General features: G+C 40.4%; 2 protein-coding genes across 6 annotated transcripts in view; one reads left to right on the top strand and one right to left on the bottom strand.

Annotated features, from left to right (window-relative positions):
• Window positions 1-12,975, bottom strand: part of HPS5 (HPS5 biogenesis of lysosomal organelles complex 2 subunit 2) — a 44,007-nt gene extending 31,032 nt beyond the window's left edge. The window contains exons 1-6 of one of the 2 annotated variants that reach the window (XM_059068820.2): window positions 12,567-12,975; window positions 7,046-7,209; window positions 4,456-4,566; window positions 4,219-4,283; window positions 3,566-3,758; window positions 2,110-2,243 (exon numbers count right to left, since the gene is read on the bottom strand). In XM_059068820.2, coding sequence (XP_058924803.1) covers window positions 2,110-2,243; window positions 3,566-3,758; window positions 4,219-4,283; window positions 4,456-4,566; window positions 7,046-7,153 — 611 coding nt within the window. In that variant the 5' untranslated portion in view covers window positions 7,154-7,209; window positions 12,567-12,975. The remainder of the gene's footprint in view (window positions 1-2,109; window positions 2,244-3,565; window positions 3,759-4,218; window positions 4,284-4,455; window positions 4,567-7,045; window positions 7,210-12,566) is intronic. The other variant, XM_067038114.1, reaches the window with a different exon arrangement.
• GTF2H1 (general transcription factor IIH subunit 1) overlaps window positions 12,703-20,219 on the top strand; it is a 36,264-nt gene continuing 28,747 nt past the window's right edge. For all 4 annotated transcript variants that reach the window (XM_059068860.2, XM_067038116.1, XM_067038115.1 and 1 more), the window contains exon 1: window positions 12,703-13,177. The gene's annotated coding sequence lies outside the window, so the exon portion shown is untranslated. The remainder of the gene's footprint in view (window positions 13,178-20,219) is intronic.

Here is a 20,219-nt window from a genome sequence, read left to right as displayed (position 1 = left end):
CATGTTATTTTTGCAGTTAGTTATTCTCATAACCAATTCTAGCCACAATCCTGTAAAATGGGAGTATAAATGATTAGCAACTGTACTGCACACAGGGAAAAATAAGCCTCCACTTATTTAACTCTTTATACCATTTCACTAGATTCTCAAAACAACCCCAATAAAGTGTTCATTCAATTCAGTGTTCTGACCACTTGTCAGAATTTCAGCCAAATTTCTGAACTGGGCTGTTTGGTAAACTCAAAAACCTATAGATGAAGAATATTTAAGAAATTTGTGAAGCTAACAAATATTTTACCAAAATCTCAAGGATGGATTTAATGGCCAAAGGTCCAATGTCAAAGAATATACTAGAGGTAACTGAAGTAACAGGAAAGGCACAAAATCAAGACGGAAAGATTCTAGTCTGCCTCCTCCCAGCTGCATGATATGAGGCAAGCTCTATCATTCACTAGGCTTTCTGATCTGCAAAAATGAAAGAGTGACACTACATGATCTCCAGTTCTGTAAGTCTAACTTCATCACCGATCTACAGTCTGAATTAAGTCAGAACCAAGTACACCATCCTTCCTACTAATTCCATGTAAACTGATCCTTTGCATCTCAAAGCCTTGCCCCTCTGCTGTACAGCTAGGTTCTCTGATACCAGACATCTGCAACCTACTATTACTGGTCTCCTTCCCACATACCTTTCTCATCACAAGAAAATAAAAACAAAGTGCATCCTCTCCTCATCCTTCCCTCTACTAACCCTGACAGTCAGCATACATTCCTTCAAAACTTTTGGAATCCAGTCTCCTACTTTCTAGAATAGCAGTCTTCTAACTGAGATACAAGAACCCCTGGAAAAACATAAAAAGTTCCCAATCCTGGATAGTTCTAAGGGAATCAATTTCTAAACCCTGATTTTCTACATGTACACTTCCTTAAAATGATCTGAGAACCCATATACTTAATTAGTGTGACATTTAAGACTGTCACTCTCCATGTGGTGCTAATTTACCAACGTGATCTCCCACAACTCCCCTACTCAAGCCAGAGGACACATTTTAGAATATGTCTAATCCTTTCTCACTTTTCCCCCAGAGGGTGTTCCTTCCTGCTAGAATATCCTATCCCCTCTTACCTCTCTTCCTTCAAACTTCGCCTATTAAATATCCTCAACAAATTACTGAAGCTGGCTAGTGGGCTCACAGTGGTTTATTATGCAATTCTCTCTTCTTTTGTGTGCTCAAAATTCTCCACAATAAATTTTTTTTTTTTTTTTTTTTTTTTTTGTGGTACGCGGGCCTCCCACTGTTGTGGCCTCTCCCGTTGCGGAGCACAGGCTCCGGATGCGCAGGCTCAGCGGCCATGGCTCACGGGCCCAGCCGCTCCGCGGCATGTGGGATCTTCCCGGACCCGGGCACGAACCCGTGTCTCCTGCATCGGCAGGCAGATTCTCAACCACTGTGCCACCAGGGAAGCCCTCCACAATAAATTTTTAACAGAGGGGCTGGGTCCTGAAGAATATGGTAGCTGGACAGGGCCAATGGAGGGGGGGAAAAAATGCCCAGTGAATATTTCCCTGTGGTGAGAATGGCTGAAGAACTTAAAATACAACAATACACAACATTCATTTCAAACCATTTCCTATTCTGTTCTGGTATTTCACAGCTACCGCCAATATACTCCCTTGCCATTCATTGGACCTTTGGTTCCACTGTTGAGATTTCATTAAGTATCTGTCAGCTTCATAAAGTTCTTATTTTTCATCCAATTTTACCCTATAGTAAAATTCTATTAAATACACAACAAATTTCAACAACAACAAACTCAATCAAGGAAGACTTCCCAATTCTCCACATAGAAACAGGCCTTTGTTCAGTCTTCCCTCATGACACTTAGACCAGGCTTCTTGGTAGAGTTAACTGAGTATTTGTCTTAGTCACCCACTGGACTATGTCACTTTCCTCTACCTCCTCTCTACTCACTAACATCAGCTTGCACACAGCTGGCTCCTTATTAATATCTGTATAACTGAATTGAAGGGTTTGGGTGAGATGACTTCTAAGTCCCTTCCAGTTCTAAAATTCTGTATTTCCAATGACTCATGGTTAGTCAATATACCTCTCAGTATCACACAAGAAGCATCGAGTAAGTGAAGATATAAGTAATCTTCCATCCAGATAATCTAACTGGACAACACAGGAGTCAACTGTTGTTATTGTCTGAACAGGAAACATCACAAAGGCAGCAGACGCCTAAAGGGGATGTGACAAGGAAATAAAGTTTATTTATCTTTACGTATACACATATTCTCTTTACCTTTTACATGAAAACACCTTAGACAGCAAAACAAAAACTTTAAATGGGCCAAAATTAATTTGCTTGTTAGAATATCAAGTTTCACTCATTTAAGTTTTGTGAAATAATTTTTTACATAACTGCAGAAGAGAATTCTTAAGGCTCTGTTTGTGATTATCTATTCTGAGAAGGTGGGAAGAAAAAGATGAAGCAAGTTTTAGAATATGTGAGACAATTTTTCACCTGTAGACAGACAGTACTTCTCCCTTTGGAAAAAAAGACAAATTAGAGCTATAATAAGTGTAGAATTCCAACTATATATCAAAAATATGTTAGGAATCAAGTAGTAACCTTGATGGGTCATCATGAATATTTAATTAATACATCAAGAATATTCTGACGTGTTAATTAAAGTAACTTAGCCAATAGTAGTTAGATCTCTTTTTCTCTACCAGGATCCTACATGCAAAAAAGCCAATGAGAGACAAGTTCCCCATTTCTGATATAATAGCTTTGGAGGAGAGGGACAGCGAGGAGCAGGTTGGCTCTGCCTTAATGACAGACTGGAGCATTCTGTTAGGATAACTTGAGACTCAACTTTTCTACTCCAACAACTGTGGCAGGAAGCCTGGGGACTCACACTGCTTAGCATAATCCAGGAGGTATCTTTAAGATTCCATTCACAACAAGTTACATCCATCCTAAGAAAATATACCTAGACCCATGAGTTTCTTCTAATCAGGGACCAAGAGAATAGGACCCTGGGCAATTGGTACCATTTCTGTTTGCCATTTTATTCACACAACTAATAAACAGGCATCTTTTCTTTATTCTTTCTTTCCTTTTTTTTTTTGGCTGCGCCATGTGGCATGCGGCATCTTAGTTCCCCGACCAGGGATCGAACCTGTGCTCCTTGCATTGGGATCACACAGTCTTAACCACTGAAACGCCAGGGAAGTCCAGCCATCTTTTCTTTCTTAACAGCCTAGTATTAAAGAATGCTTTACTTAAATGAGCCATGCAGGTGAATTATGGAGTAATATAATAGACAACTGCAAATTACTGAAGTTAGCTCACAGAAGCCATTCTGTAACAGTGTCAAGCTAAACCAGGGTATCATATGTACTACATGCAAACAAGTCTTCTCAAAATTTATAGTCTGAGCTCTAGATCAGTCCCCAAGAGATACAGTAGGTCAAACTGTGCCCTTTAATTGAAATTCTGTAAGATAACACCTTATATCTCACCTACATACACAAAGAACTGGACTGGTTCTCACCTTTGCTTGTTTAGAAGTGTTGAGTTTGATGGCAGAAACTTTCCCCATATGATCACCTATAAAAACTCTAAGAATAGCTGTATCCCAACAGAGAGCTGTAACTTTTCGGCCTTTGTGTTCTGAAGACACATAAATTCGTTCTGGTTTCCCACGACGCTCTTGATTTAATTCCCAAACAACTACAAGACCTTGACTGCAAGAATTGAGACACAAAAGCAAATTTTTGGCAATGGTGAAAAAGGTACAATTTCAATGCATCACAATATCAACTATGTTAAATATATAAGCAAATTCTTACTCTTCAGAAAAGAGGAAGTAGAAAGCCAAGGCAATAATTTCCTTGCTTTAGTCCACCAATCCAATATAATAGGAGAACTCAGATGTTCTAAATTATCCCTGTTACCTTTCTCTTTTAAGGTCACAGAAATGTTGTTGCCTCATATTAGTGTTTTCCACAGACCCTAGGGTGACCAACTGTCCGTCCTGGTTTGCTTGCATCTAAGAGGTTTCCTAAGACATGGGACTTGCAGTGCTAAAACACGGTCCGGCCCAGGCACACTGGGATGGCTGGTCACCCTAACAAACACACAACTATATTTGTCAACTTCAAATGCATTTGGAAAAGATCAGACAGTTTTAGAACAGTTTCTTACCTGGTAGCCACAGCAACATAATCATCATCATGTAAACAACAGGCGACCTGAGAAATTGCACCTTCCTAGAGCACAGAAGGAAAATATTAGGCAGCTCCTCAAAAATGGGTAATTTTTTATTTTTAAATCTCAAGTTTTACCTTCTTCTTTTAGTCCAAATGATCATTGATAACGGAGAAATTCAAATTTATGAAAGATACTCCAGATGGTACATGACAGGGCTACCCTTAATCTTACCCTGTGCGAAAGAAAAAGCCTGTGCTTCCATCCTTCTTTCTGAATGAGATTGAGTCCTCCTCCTGAACTGCCCAAAGCCAACCATTTTCGAGACACAGCTATGCTCGTGCACTAAAAAACATGGCAACAGACAAATGTGAAACTGTCACAGTCATTTAACAAATAAACTATCGACTGGAAATAAATACTGAGGATCTGTGTCAGGCTTCTCCCCGCACCCGACCCACCCGCCCAGTTAGACACCACATAATGGCACTCAAGCTCTTATTCTAGATAGGGAAAGATACAGAAGAAAGAACATTTTGGTTTTAAATTTTTAATTGAATCTCAAAATTGCTGAATAGGCTCAATTGTATAAGTGAGTAATTTTCCCTTGGCAAAAGCCAGTTACTAGCCCATCTTCATCTTCTGTGCAATTCAGCTAGGTCATTCCAATACTGACCACAATGATGGAAGATCAAGTAAGTCTCTAGGGGATAAAGCAACCACTTTAATCATCTGCTCACATAAATCACTTCTAGTCTGTATAATCAGCACAAAATATCCAAAGCTTTGAGAGCAAGTGAGACTGCAGAGGACGCAAATGCAAGTCACTGTACTATTAAGTCTCCCCACACCTTCAGCCTACTGATTCTTCTCCTTACCCACCAGAGAAAGCAGTGGCCAGGCTGTGCCCAATACCCTGTGACAAAAATATTGGTTGGTGAACGAACAGGCATTCATTCTCAATCCTCTTCGACCTTGTTGCTTTCTACCATAGAAGCTGGAAAACCTAAATCTTCACTTACCCAGTTTCTTTTGCAGCTAGGGGGAGCCCTGTGACTCAAATCCAGCTAATAAGACTAAGTCCTACCTGGGCTTCCTGGGAAGCTTTGCCCTCCCAGATAAATGGCCCAAGCTGAAGAAAAATAAACCTTTGTCCTCAGCCACCTCTTTCTTTTTTTTTTTTAACATCTTTATTGGAGTATAACTGTTTTACAATAGTGTGTTAGTTTCTCCTTTACAACAAAGTGAATCAGTTATACATATACATATGTTCCCATATCTCTTCCCTCTTGCGTCACCCTCCCTCCCACCCACCCTAACCCACCCCTCTAGGTGGTCACAAAGCACAGAGGTGATCTCCCTGTGCTATGTGGCAGCTTCCCACTAGCTATCTAATTTACATTTGGTAGTGTGTATATGTCCCTGACACTCTCTCACTTCGTCACATCTTACCCTTCCCCCTCCCCATATCCTCAAGTCCATGCTCTAGTAGGTCTGTTTTATTCCCGTCCTATCACTAATCTCTTCATGACATTTTTTTTTCTTAGATTCCATATATATGTGTTAGCATATGGTATTTGTTTTTCTCTTTCTGACTTACTTCACTCTGTATGACAGACTCCAGGTCTATCCACCTCATTACAAATAACTCAGTTTCATTTCTTTTTATGGCTAATATTCCATTGTATATATGTGCCACATCTTCTTTATCCATTCATCTGTTGATGGACACTTAGGTTGCTTCCATGTCCTGGCTATTGTAAATAGAGCTGCAATGAACATTTTGGTACATGACTCTTTTTGAATTATGGTTTCCTCAGGGTATATGCCCAGTAGTGGGATTGCAGGGTCATATGGTAGTTCTATTTTTAGTTTTTTAAGGAACCTCCATACTGTTCTCCATAGTCTCAGCCACCTCTTTCTTGCTGAGATGCTAATGGAGACATCAAGACTGGAGCCAGGACACTTATCTTGCAACTGTGACCAACAGTCAATATACAGATGATGGTGGAAAAGGAAAGATAGAGAGCCTGGGTCCTAAGGAATATCAAAGGCCACTACACTAAACCCAGAAACGATAACCTCCAACCAGGTTATAAACACCTTCACTGCTTATGCTATTATTGAGAAGGTTTTCTGTAACTTGAAGCTAAAAAACGTCTGATATCAACCCTCATAATTGTTGGCCATATTACTTTGCCTGTTACTTCCTATTCTCCCTTTGCTCAGAGGCTAAAAAGGTGCTTCGGGGTGGGAACAAAAGGATAAGAATGAAATTATTTTGGAATTGGTTATGAAACTGTTCTTTACCATGTCATTCCTGAGTTTATCAAACGAACTCAGGGTTTGAGGGAAGCACATACTCCTTCCCACAGAGCTAATTTTTAGCTAATTTTGTAAACCTAATTTTTAGCTCTGTTCCCTAAAACAGAGGGGGTACATCAAACTCCTTGTTTTGGAACAAATTTAGTTTAATAGCAATGGTTTGTGTTGCTCAAAATGCAATGGGGTATACTCATTTATACTATTTTATTTTCAATTGAATACATTACTTTCTGAGAGAAGACAGCAAGATTAGAGGTGGGAAAATTCAGTAATCTATATCATAGTTTCCAAGGATGGGAAAGAAGAATTCAAACGATTGCTTGAAAAATAAATCAAGAAAGCGCTATGAACATACTACTTCTATGTGAGGTATTACTAGCACAGGTAAGAACACCCAAGATTCTATAAAACGTAAAGAACGGGGTGGGGGGCACGTAACCAAGAGCACACAAAAATATGAACGTGAAAATAAAACTGATATAAGGATCAAGAAAATCACCTTTAGACGAGCGGAGTCCAGCCTCAGGGCTGAAAGTAATGGATCCAGAGACTCAAATTCTGCAAGAACATGGTTGTAGGACTCTGGTATCACTGGCACGAAAGTCATTTACCCAGAAAGATGAAACTACGTTGAGGGATAGGCACAGTATTCCTGAATAAAACCTGCAAAAATATAATTTAAGAAGCTCACCACTCCTTCAGCAAGCATTTAATGAACAGGTGGAGAAAACAGGGAAACATGAGAAAGGGACAAGGATCCCTATTCTGGAGGTCCTTGGCATCTAGGTGGAAAGAAAACACATGCAGGTGACATTATAGGTGACCATCAGCTTGTACTGACTATTCCCTGACTCCTAAAACTCCCAGAGAATGAAATCCAGATTCTCAAGGTCCTCCACAATCCTATCCCACTCAATTTACCTAACAGTGTGAACAGATAGAATAGACGCTTGCAGGATATAAGGGGAAATTTTGTCAAGTTCCTCTGTGGTAAAATAGCAGCTCCAGCTGCAATTCTTTGAGCTGTAAATCTTCTGTTTTTAAGTCTCTTGTTAAATTCAATGGTTATCAGCCCACATTTTAACGGTGCTTAATACAAAAGGGCCTCTGGATAGCTTTCTCCAGCCTGTGAATAAGAGAAATGTCAGGTGTGGGGAATCAGGCAGAAAGAGGAATAAGAGCTTCAATAAGAGGCCCGATAGGAAAGAATAGGAATAAGAATACAAGGTACTAAATGCCAACTACCCAGTGAAGACTTTGTAAACTAACACAAGAGTTCTTACCTGTTCAACAACTCTCAAGTGTACATTTTTGTTAAATTATACCAGTTTCCAGAAAAAAGCAGAATTTAAGAAAATTCTATCCATTAATTTTAACTTTTCCTCAATCATTTGTTACCTACCAAATTGAGAATAAAAAACAAATACTACAAAAAAATTCAGAAACAGTTGTTTATGCTTAATTGTTTTTAATTTATACTTTGTGGTTTTAATTTTTTTTTTCAGAAACACATGTATTCACTCACTCATTTATTCAACAAATATATACTTAGCACCAACTATGTGCCAGGCATTGTTCTAGGTCCCAGAAATAAAACAGAGGACAAAACAAAGTCCTAACGTTCATGGAGCACACTTTCCAGGGGCAAACCATATATAAGCTTACAATACTTTTTACTGCATACACATAATATAGTGTTATTTTCTGCTGGTAATACAGCTGATCTCTGCAAGGAGAATGGTGTTCTGAAAAAACAAAATTCTTTAGTAGTCCTCCTATACTCAAATATTTGAGGATTCCTAATCTAAGAAAAAATCTTCTCATCCTTTTCACTCATTCATTTTATTAAGTACTGTAGATACAGAAAAATCAGGATTGCTAAGACAAATAGTGTTGCTCACCATCCAGTTCTACAAGGGTTACACATTGTAACCCACCACAGTTGCTGACCACCAGTGCACTCTGAGAGGAAATTAACAACAGGATGAGGCCCTCTGCTTTGGACAAAGCAGGCCCTTAGTAGATGTATATCTCAGGAAGAATTTTAATCACCCCAGGTTTTTGCACCTTCCCATACATAGAAAAGCACTAAAATCATTAACTTGAGATATCTATTCTTTGTGATTAGCAGTAATCTTTTACCAAGATGTAGGCTTAACTGCACTTATTTCCTAGCCAAAAATCATATATAAACTGTCTTCTTCTCTATATACACTATTGATAGTATGTATAAAATAGATAACTAATGAGAACCTACTGTAGAGCACAGGGAACTTCTACTCATTGCTATGTGGTGACCTGAATGGGAAGGATATCCAGAAAAGAGGGGATATATGTATATGCATTGCTGATTGACTTTGTTGTACAACAGAAACTAACATAATATTATAAAGCAACTATACTCCAATAAAAATTTTAAAATAACATAAAATAAACTGTCTTCTCCCCTGCCTCTTCAGAGCAGTTTCCTCAGGGCTGAGCGGCTGTTAGCCAGGCTATAGTCCTCAGCAACACCCCGAATAAAACTTAAACTCACAACTCTCATCTTGTGTGTCTTTCTCTGAGTCGACAGTTTCTAGTAAAATATGAGGCACAGTGGTGCGAACAAGACAAATAAAATAATTCCAGAAATCAGTCACTTTATAATCAACTAGGGAGAAAAAGACAAATCACACCACACACACACACACACACACACACACACACACACACACACACACCCCTCATAAGGGAACCGTAAGCAAGGTCCTATGTCGGAACTTAGAGGACAGATAAAAGTAACCACAGAAAACTTCCTAAGGGAAGTAGCACTGGAGCTGAGTAGGTTTTATCCAAGGAAAAAAGAAAGGGTAGCAGGTAGGGCAGCAATAAGCAAAGATATAGAGGATATATTTGGAGAACACAAGTTGAGTCTTTGGTTGAAACACAGGATACAAGCAACAGAAAAATGAAAGATAAAGCTGGAACAGTAATTCAGTCACAAGGTACAAGGCACTGTGAATCTCAAACTAAGGAACCTGCACAAATTTTAATTTGGTAGGCAACAGAAAGGCATTGGAGAATTTTGTGTTGGGAGATCACATAATTTATGTGAAGCGCTGTGGGTAGACACTAGAAAACAAAGACTTGAGAAAAGGTGGGAGGGGTGGTGAGGAACTAAAGACAAGGCCTTTCAATTACTCAAGAAATCTGGTGGAGGGCTTCCCTGGTGGCGCAGTGGTTGAGAATCCACCTGCCGATGCAGGGGACACGGGTTCGTGCCCCAGTCTGGAAAGATCCCACATGCCGCGGAGCAGCTGGGCCCGTGAGCCATGGCCACTGAGCCTGCGCGTCCGGAGCCTGTGCTCCGCAATGGGAGAGGCCACACAGTGAGAGGCCCACGTACCACAAAAAAAAAAAAAAAAAAAGAAAAGAAATCTGGTGGAGAAGAAGAAAACGTCTGGACCTTGTGAGCAGGGGCGACGCAAACAGATTTGTAGGTAGCAGCTAAAAGAAAAGGCTTTAGAATGAAAGGGACTGAAGGGACTTCCCTGGTGGTCCAGTGGTTAAGACTCCGTGCTCCCAATGCAGGGGGCCCAGGTTTGATCCCTGGTCAGGGAACTAGATTCCCGCATGCCGCAACTAAAGATTCCACAGCCACAACGAAGATCCTGTGTGACCCAACTAAGACCTGGAGCAGGCAAATAAATAAATAATTCCTTTTTTAAAAAATGAAAGGGACTGAAGATACAAGAAAAAGAAAATAAAATCACTGTACAAGATCCTAAGGAAGACAGAAATGACATCAGGACCACGGTGGCTATCTCTTTCACTTGCAATCTTAAAACAATCTCTTGGATGGATAGACCATTTGGTCTTGATCTCAGTGAAGAGAGAATGACCTGGAAATTATGACCTAACAGGGTAAAAAACCTAGTAAGTTTCTATTTTTCTGAAAAAGACTTAATAGAGATGAGAATGAAAAAGGAATAGCATAAACAATGTCAGTTCTCAAGAGAAGCTGCTAGTGATAGTGTTAAGCCAACTCCAAATTTATATTTTCCTTTGCGTTTCCTCTCTCTGAAATGACTCCTTTCCCTCCAGATCTATTTACTAAAATCTGCCCAGCCTTTCAGGCTCAGCATAAGTCCCACTTCCCAGAATTCTCAAGGTGGAAGACTCATAGGTAATTCAGTGCACACATCCACATAATTCAGGAATTAGTCTTGCCCTGGATCCCTGAACATTTTCAGCAAGGGAAAGGAAGTGCTCCCTCCCATGAAGCTGCCCATTCCACTCCTCCACAGCTCACTGTTATAAAGTACTTTTTCTACTATTGGGCTGAAACCTGATGACTTGGAGCTTTTATTTCCAACTGTGGCTTCTACAGTCTAATGAAGTAAGTTCACTCCTTTCAAAACAGTCCTTCAGTATTTGAAAAGTGTTATGAGGTCTTCTAAAAATTCATCAACCCCAGTTCTTCCTGACCTGACAATTTCCAAATTCCTCTGTTCTGATCAGCCTTCCACACAAGAGTTTAGTCTGCCTAAAAATGTGGTCTCCAGAACTGAACATAAAACTCCGTAAGTAGCTGGATGCACAGAATAGAGTAGAAACACTAAGTTCCTTGACCCGGACACTAAATTTCTATGTTACATCCTAAAATAGTATTAGACTTTTTTCCAGAAATGTTTTGAAAGTAGCCATGACACACTTTTTTTTTTAACATCTTTATTGGAGTATAATTGCTTTACAACGTGCCATGTCACACTTTTGATTCAACAGAGCAAGCAGTTAACTAAAACCCAAAGAAATTTTCAAATAAAATGAATATAATCTTCCTAGCCAGTACCTAGATACAGTAGAATCGAGCTCAAATTGAAAGCTGCCATTAATCAAATGTGATAATGGATATAAAAAGTACCTATAAAATTTAAAACTGTTCAAACAAGAACAGCAGAATGCTGATAACTGTTAAAGTTTGGTTAGGTGTACGTGAGGGTTCGTTATATTATCCTGTCTACTTTTGTCTATGTTTTAACTTTTCTTGAACAAGATTTCTTATTGAAGTATAGTTAATTTACAATGTTGTGTTAGTTACAAGTGTACAGCACAGTGATTTCGTCATACACATATATATTCAAGATTTTGTTAAGTATGTGCTTAACAGCAAAAAGCTCTGTAGACACCTTTCATTCTATAAACTTTCTGTGCCTCTATGGTTTAATATATGCTGTTCCTTGAATCTTCCTGCAGAACTGAGTTTAACTATTACTTCTGTTAAGTCTGTCACACTGTTAGCCTAGCAAAAACTAAGCAAAAAGAAGGTGACCATAAACGCTTACCAAAGTCAAGGAAATAACTTTTTGAAGTGTTGGCTTGCCCAAGGTCACAGAGTTCACAAGCAGAGCTGAGACTAGGATCCACTAATCCTGAGTCCAAATCTAATTACCTTTCCATTTCCCCGCATTGCTTGATGGTAACTAAAGGTGGAGTAGGATCAAGAAAAGGCTTTTCTCTTCGTCCTAGTACTCATTTTTATTCATTTTAATGGACAAGTGTTTGCTGTGCAAACACCCAGTGCAAATCACAGCTTTCTTTCTTCCCCACTAGGGGCGTGGAAGGAAGAGGAGGCAAAAGAGAAAAGAAAGGAAGCAAAAATTAAAGATATTATGCGGAGGGGAAGTACGAGATTCCCTCATTCCCGTAATGGGGATCTTTAAACCCAAGTAACAGAGAACAACTCTCCACCTCAGAACAAGAAATGGCGACTCACTCATTCATGCACTCAGCATGCCCGGCACACACCACTGCAGACGGTTCCTGACCACAAGCTCCCTGACTAGCGGAACTCCTAAATTTTTAACAGCAGTAACTTTAATACTATACTCAGATCTCTTGAAAGGAGCATCGGTAATCAAGTTTTCAAAGCCAGGCTCACAGCCTGTAAGTCTCAGCCCCTCTCCACTATCTCCAGGCCGTTAGCCCCCAAATTCCAACGGGCCACAACCACTCTCCCGGCTGGGTGCCGCAACACTCACCTCGCCCTAAGAGCCGCACCTGAGCTTCAGTCTCCCCTCCTGCTCCTCCCCTCCCTGGCTTACGTCATCCTGGAGCGCCGGGGACGCTAGGACAAAGCTGTTAACGGTACTTCCTCATCACGTGACAGGTTACGCCCCTGCTTGCGCGTGGTCCCTCCCCCTCAGGCCGCGGTCGCGATTACGCTCCCTGTGGCCTGCAGTAGGCGGGCCGCTGCCGGCCGAAGACGCAGCGCCGATCGGGATCGGAGGAGCTCTAGGCCAAAGGGGTGAGCCAGGCAGGATCCCGGGACCCTTCACCGCTTAAAGCCGGCGAGAGGAAATGAAACGGGCGGGCACCGGCGAGGAAGGGACGGAACTAGCGGAAGGGGTCATGGCGGCCGCGCTCTGGGGTCACGTGCTCCGCGGGCCCGCCTTGGTACTTCCGGTCACGTGCCTTCAGAGTTCTCGCAGCCAGCGATGGAGGCGAGACCCCCCGGTAACAGAGGCGGTGGCGACGGCGGCGGCTGCTCGGTTTCAGCCTCTTCCCGGCAGCGTCTCTAAGAAGCGCAGCGGAACTCGACTCGACCCAGCTCAGTAACTTACTCCTTGACCAAGGCCGTAGCTCCCACCTGGTAAGTTTAGACCGAAGAATGGGGGTGGGCGGGCGGGTGAAGAGCTGACAGGCCTGGGGGCCGCAAGACGGCGCGGAATCTGCCCCTTTTTTCTGTGTCCCTGTCGCCGTTGCCACAACTCCCAAGCCTGCGGTCTCGGTAGCCCTTTATTATTCTGAAGCGAGGAAGAGGCGACCCCAATCTACTTGTCTGTAGAAAGCCTTACCTCTCCACTGAAAGCAGGGACTCGAAGATTTATTCAAAGCCGGGATCAGACTTGGCTCATGAGGATGAAGGACGCGGAGGCCTCCCTGTGGCTGAGGAGCCCTTCCCGTTAGAAAGTGTGCTGTTGAGTCTTTCGGTTTCTGTAAGGCAAAAGCTTTTACCTTAGTGTCCACACACCTTTTGCTTTACTTGTCAAACTTACCACTTTTAAAATCTTCTTAACACGTATGCCAGGCCAACCCCCCCTCACACACACATCACATTTTGGTCTGTGTCCAATTTGATCATCTTTAAGCACCAACACATGGAAATAAATTATTATTTTAGAAATTTCCCAGTGTTCTCAGAGACTGCATTGTCTAAGGAAGTGTATTCAGTTGACTCTTAAATGCCCGCTTTAGGGTTTGTAAAATGGGTGGGAGGAGAGGGATAAAAACATTTTTTGCCCATTAGAAGACCCAATTTTAAAAACATACAAAAACTAAGTGGTTTAAAATATATCTTGCAGTAAGTACTGATTCCATAAAGGAGTGGAACAATTTTTCCCTTTGAATTCTTACCAGAAACCCCAACATACAAAGCAGCATGCCATGGTGGAATTGAGTTTGGGAGCGCTCAGCCTCCCCACTTGGAACACAGTGTGAATATCATGACCTGGGCTTTGGTAACTAAGCCAGAGTTGCCAACCCTAAGATCGATTTGAAAAAATCAAAACTAGAACAAATGAGATGGAGAGGTCACAACAGAGCGAAAGGTAACCTCTAGTATCAGGCTTATGGCTTACAAAAGATCTAGACTCTGGAAAGAACTTTGTACCTTTTAGCAGACCGAAATCTGTCATTTGGAAAGAAGGGAGAGAGAATTTGGAGGCATTAAACCTGTTCTGCTACTCTCACTCATGTAACACTTGGCAGTGCATCAGACTGATGAGCTTCGAGTCTCTCCTAGGTGATATTAAATACATATGGTAGTGCTAATGTTAAAAAAATAATAATAATCCACACAAATGCAGAGAGGGCTCTTTAAAAATACTAGGAAGTTTGGTGCAAAGAGAGAGGAATCAGTTAAAAAGAATGCACCCAACTATCAGCTTCAGTCAGTTGTGGCTGCTTCCTGTACATACTGCTCTCAAGGCTTATATCTTATCCCTGCTGGACTGTCTTTACACCTTTTAGCCCTGCTTTTCTGTGCTGCTGGTTTTTCCCTTACCATCAGAATGTTGTCAGGTGTACCTTGAGCTTTCCTAGCATTTTGGCCACTATTTCTACTTCATGATGCTGCTACTAGAAGTGTCTTTGGAGACTTCCCTGGTTGTCCAGTGATTAAGACCCCCTGCTTCCACTGTAGGGGGCATGGGTTCAATCCCTGTTCGGGGAACTAAGATCCCACATGCCACATGGCACGGCCAAAAAACAATTTTTTTTAATTAAAAAAAAAAAAAGTGTCTTTGTCCCTTCCTCCTTTCTCTCTTTCCTGCCTGCAATGTGGCAGTGTCGGGCATCCATCTAATAGTCCCTCCTTGATCCATTTATGATTACCAACTGATTGCTTCTCTCTCAGTTTTGGTATCATACTCTTTGTCACCATGCAGTATTTATTAGTGAATATGAGCATACCCTTCCCTCTATCTTGCGTCTCTGTCACATTTTCCTCCTCCTGCCTCTCCCATCACTGCTGTAAAATGAAAAAGTGCTCAGTCTTAAAATTGCTACTTCAGTTATTCTCTTTAATATCTTCTTTATGTGTGTAGCTATCCTTAAAACAGTACATTTTGGTCACTCTTTACATACTTCCAAGGTCTTATTCCCTGTAGTGCTGAATTGTTAACATTTTTTAGGATTGCCTGATGGCAAGCAGCATTCCAGTCTCCATTTTGTGTGCTGGCAGACACAGAAGCGCTTTCTCTAATAACAATCCTCCTTTTAGAGAGTGATAAGGAGTTTATATTTCACTTGTTGCCTTTTTTTCGTCTGCCCCATTTATCTCTGCACATTGGAAAAGGAGATGTAGGTAATGGAAATGCAGAGACACGAGATGTATGAAATGGAAATTTAAAGATTTCTGCTGAATAGTTTCAAATTCTTCCTATCCCTGTTTACTTATAAGCCAGTTATTGGAATCTGAGGAATGGTACTCTGATCTGTGAGTTGAGAGCTTTAGTGCTTCCCGGAGTTTAGCCGAGGATGTATGTACAATGGTTTCGTGTTATGTCTTAACCAAGACTGTATTCTTTTAACAACAGAGATCTTAAATTGTTGTCATAGGTATTTATTGGACTATTACTATGGACTAAAATGTGCTGCTGGGCTCTGTATTGCCATGAACACAACACATGCAGCCTCTTGCCCTTCTTTATGAAGCTTGCGGTCTTTCAGGGAGAAAGGCATTAAAAGAATTACTTTAAAAATTAATTGCAGGGCTTCCCTGGTGGCGCAGTGGTTGAGAATCCGCCTGCCGATGCAGGGGATACGGGTTCGTGCCCCGGTCTGGGAAGATCCCACATGCCGCAGAGCGGCTGGGCCCGTGAGCCATGGTCACCGAGCCTGCGCGTCCGGAGCCTGTGCTCCGCAACGGGAGAGGCCACAACAGTGAGAGGCCCGCGTACCACAAAAAAAAAAAAAAAAAAAAATTAATTGCAGGGACTTCCCTGGTAGCACAGTGGTTGAGAATCCGCCTGCCACTGCAGGGGACACGGGTTCAAGCCCTGGTCCTGGAAGATCCCGCATGCCACGGAGCAACTAAGCCTGTGCACCACAACTACTGAGCCTGCACTCTAGAGCCCGTAGCCACAATTACTGAGCCCGCATGCCACAGCTACTGAAGTCCGTGTGCCTAGAGCCCGTGCTCAACAGGAAGAGAAGCCACCGCAATGAGAAGGCTGTGCACCGCAACGAAGAGTAGCCCCTGCTCGCAGAAACTAGAGAAAGCCTGCGCGCAGCAACGAAGACCCAACGCAGCCAAAAATAAATAAATTAATTAATTTTTAAAAAATTAATTGCAGTAGTGATAAGTGCTGTAAAGAGAAGAATGCTGGTAACTTTGAAACTTAGAGTAGACAGAAAATGAGTAAAAGCTAGTTGATGGAAAGGGAGGAGAATGTGCAGAGGCTCAGCACAAGGCATGCATGTGCCTTTAGCCTCAAGCAAGTAAATATTTAACTGCAAATGAATAAATGCCTTTACTGGACGATTTTGCTATTTAAAGAAGTCTTGTGGCAGATTATTTCATAAAGTAAATAATCTTTTAAGTAAAGCTAGATCTTCATCAAGCCGCTTTGTTTAAATATAACTGCACTGATGTTTTTCATAAAATATTCTGTGGCTCTTACAGAGTTCTACTAGAAAGAAGTTTTTGCCACCCAAGGAGCCACCTTCAAGAAAAATCTAGAAATCATAGAAGCCATTGTAGGATGGTCCTACTGGTTCTATTAAACTTCCTAAAACTGGTCCTTGTACAATTAACAGAGGTGCTACAGATGACCAGGGAAATTTGCCAAGCAGGTTAGCTGTGAGACAATTGACTAGTTATTCCCAGTGTTCAATAACTTATCTCTGATTTATTTTTAAAGCTCCCTCTAAATAGATTTTAATATGAATGGTTTTACATGCTATGCATAAGAGGCTATGTTTTTCCCCAATTGATTTAAAGTAGCCAACTCTAATAGTTCTATTAATCTAATTAATTCTCTAGTTTACATTTTCTCTGTCTTCATTCATCTTTCTTCCTTACCTTACCATCTCAAAAAGGTTTTTTTGTTCTTTTCCAAAGTTAACACTTTTTATTTGTGCCCGTAAGCCCAGTTAATTGGTGACTTGCTTTGTCAGCTGTAACCTTGTATTTCCTCCATATATGGACATATTTAAAATTATCCTGTAATTATCTACTTATCCCCCTCCACACACACACCTCTCCTATCTTTCTCAGATTTTAATTCATGTTTCCTAAAATGTGGTTCATATGGTATGCAGTTTAATTTTACATAGTATACACAGGTTTTTTAAGTGTTTTTAATAGTTACGTGTTTAGTATAATGAATGTTATAAAATTAATATTACAATATTTAATGGTTCCGTAGATGTTATAAAAATTATTATGAATTAAAGTTTTAATACTAAATAAAAATAATACACATATTACAGAAATTGAAAATAACAGTTTTAATTCTTACCAACCCTAACACCTTCCCATGTTACCTTAAAGATGTGGTTTGATAGAGAATAAACTCTTGGAAAGACATTTTTAGTAACTGCTTTTCTCATTACAAAATACATTATTGTAGATAGTCTAGAAAACAAAAAGAACATTCAAATCATCTGTAGTCCTATTACCATAGGTAACCACTATTAAATTGGGTGTATGTCTCTCCAGTCATATATATTTGCAAAATAATATAATGGAACTTCAAGGTCAGACTGACCCAGATTCAAACCCAGTTCTACTTCTTGATGCTTTGGGAAAGCATCTTGATCTCTCAGACCCAGTTTCCTTTATCTGCAGAATAGAACTAATAATAGAACCTACCTCAGGATTGTTAACTGGGGACTGAATGAGATAATGCCTATAAAGAACTTAGCCCAATGCCTGGCACATATTACAAGCATTCAATACATTTTAGAAGGTTTTTTAAAATTTAAGAATATGGAAACAAACTACATGCTTTTTTTGCTTGCTTTGAATCACCTAACAGTTTATCTTTTCATGTCATTAAATAGTCCTTTAAGGAATTCCTTGATGGTCCAGTGCTTAGGACTGCGCATTTTCATTGCCAAGGGCCCAGGTTCAATCCCTGGTCGGGAAACTTAAATCCCACAAGCTGCGGCGCAGCCAGAAAAAAAAGTGCTTTAAAACAGTGTTTTCAAACTTTTTAAGCGACAGTAATCCTCTACTCAAAATCTTTGGAGGACATCAAATAAGTAAATCAGTTAAAAGATGGTATTATATATTAAGAATTTTGACCCTTTATCATATATAATGTATGGATATTGAAACTGGAGTTTGTAAAGTAACATGGGAAAATGTTTTCAATGGCAAATAAACAAGACAATTAACTTGGCTGTACTTCATGATTACATTTGTAAGGTGAGTACAGATAAGCACAATTTAAAATTAAGAAAATTGATGTTAAAGTTGTGAGATTGTGGCATTTTTTAAATCCCTTTTTGTTAACTGAACTTACTAGGCTCTGTCCCAACATTTATAAATGCCCACATAATACAGACTATTTCTACCTGCGTGACTCAGCAGCACCTCACACTCATTTTCAGAGCTGAATTCCTCGCCTTCATTTTCAAACTTGTTTTTCCTTGTTACTGTTTCTTTGAGTGGCATCACTGTACTCATGTCAGTTAGGCTTAAAAGTGGGGTATGAGCAGGCAGCTGTGATACCTCCTTCAGCACAGTGTCTACTCATCCTACTTCCTCAGTACTCCTCCTTGTCCCTTCCTCGCCATTCTCACTGCCACCAGCCTGGTTCAGACCCTTTCTGGTCCTCTCTTCAGTCTCTCTCATATTGCCTCAGATTAATTTCCTAAAATACAAATCACTCCCTTATTCAAATCTTTAGAAGTTTTCTGTTGTCTACCACATGGGGGGGGGTATTCTCCACTATCTGCCTCCATCTTAACTGTCCAACTTCATATCCCACTGATCCCCATTATGAACTTTGTGCTACATCCAGAGTGGACTACTAACCATTTGCAGAGAGTCTGGAGCCTTTGCCCCAAGCCATTCTCTTTGCCTATAATGCTTATTGCCTTTTCTCTGTCAAAACCCTCATTCAAGACCCAATTCATAACTAACTTCTTTATAAAAAAGAATAAACTACCGATACATGGTAATAATGTGGTGAATTTCCAAAAACATGTTAAGCAAAAAGCCAGAGACAAAAGCATACATAGTGCCTGAATTCCATTTATATGAAATCCTAGTACAGATAAAAACTAATCTGTGGTGATAGAAATCAGAAAACAGTTGCTCGAGGGTGGGAGGAAGGGAATTGACTAGAAGGGGACGTGAGAGAACTTGGGGGGTGATGGAAATGTTCTCTGTCTTGTTTTGGGTAATGGTACATGGGTGTATACAGTTGCCAAAACGCATCAAACGGAACACCTAAGGACTATGCATTTAGTGGTTTGCATTTTGATTGTTCAGTTAATTATAACTGAATTTTTTTTTATTGCCCTAAGATATCTGTGACAAATATTTGACAAAGCCTCTCATGTGAAGAAGTTAATTGCCTCTGAGTCCTAATTCAGAACTGTTTTTTGTCTCCCTTTTGGTTCTTTAAACATTCTAATCTGTATACACACACACACACACACACACACCCATCTTGCTCACTAGACTGGAAGCTTTCTGAAAGCAGAAATCACTACTAATAGACATTTGTCTTAGGGTAATCCCTAGACTCCTTGGCTCAGTACAGAACTATTGAATAAATGTATTCACACTGACCCTTTTCCTTTCCATTTTTGGGGTGGAGTAGCCTGTAAGGAAACTAAAAGGGAAGATCTGGCTATTCAAAATTCAGGTAGTCAACTTCAGAGAAATTAAAATTTCACTCTTTTTTTTTTACTTGTAGTTTTGATTTTTAAATCGCTGTTTCAGTGAATAAGAAATGTTACAATAAAACTTCACTTGTTTGCTCAAATTTAATTCTTATGACACCTAGATATGCTAACTTCTCTGAAATTATAATTTGTACCTGATGAAGTAAATATTTTTAAGTTATATTCTAAATCATTCCTTTGGGAATGAAAACTAAAGTCATAACTTCACCAGAAATGGCAAATATGTGCCATTTGTGCCACCACTTTCCCCATCGCAGCCCATGGCAGCC

The sequence above is a fragment of the Kogia breviceps genome, chromosome 7 (assembly GCF_026419965.1).
Source record: "Kogia breviceps isolate mKogBre1 chromosome 7, mKogBre1 haplotype 1, whole genome shotgun sequence".
Classification (NCBI taxonomy): domain Eukaryota; kingdom Metazoa; phylum Chordata; class Mammalia; order Artiodactyla; family Physeteridae; genus Kogia; species Kogia breviceps.
This window is presented reverse-complemented; position numbering and strand designations above follow the sequence as displayed.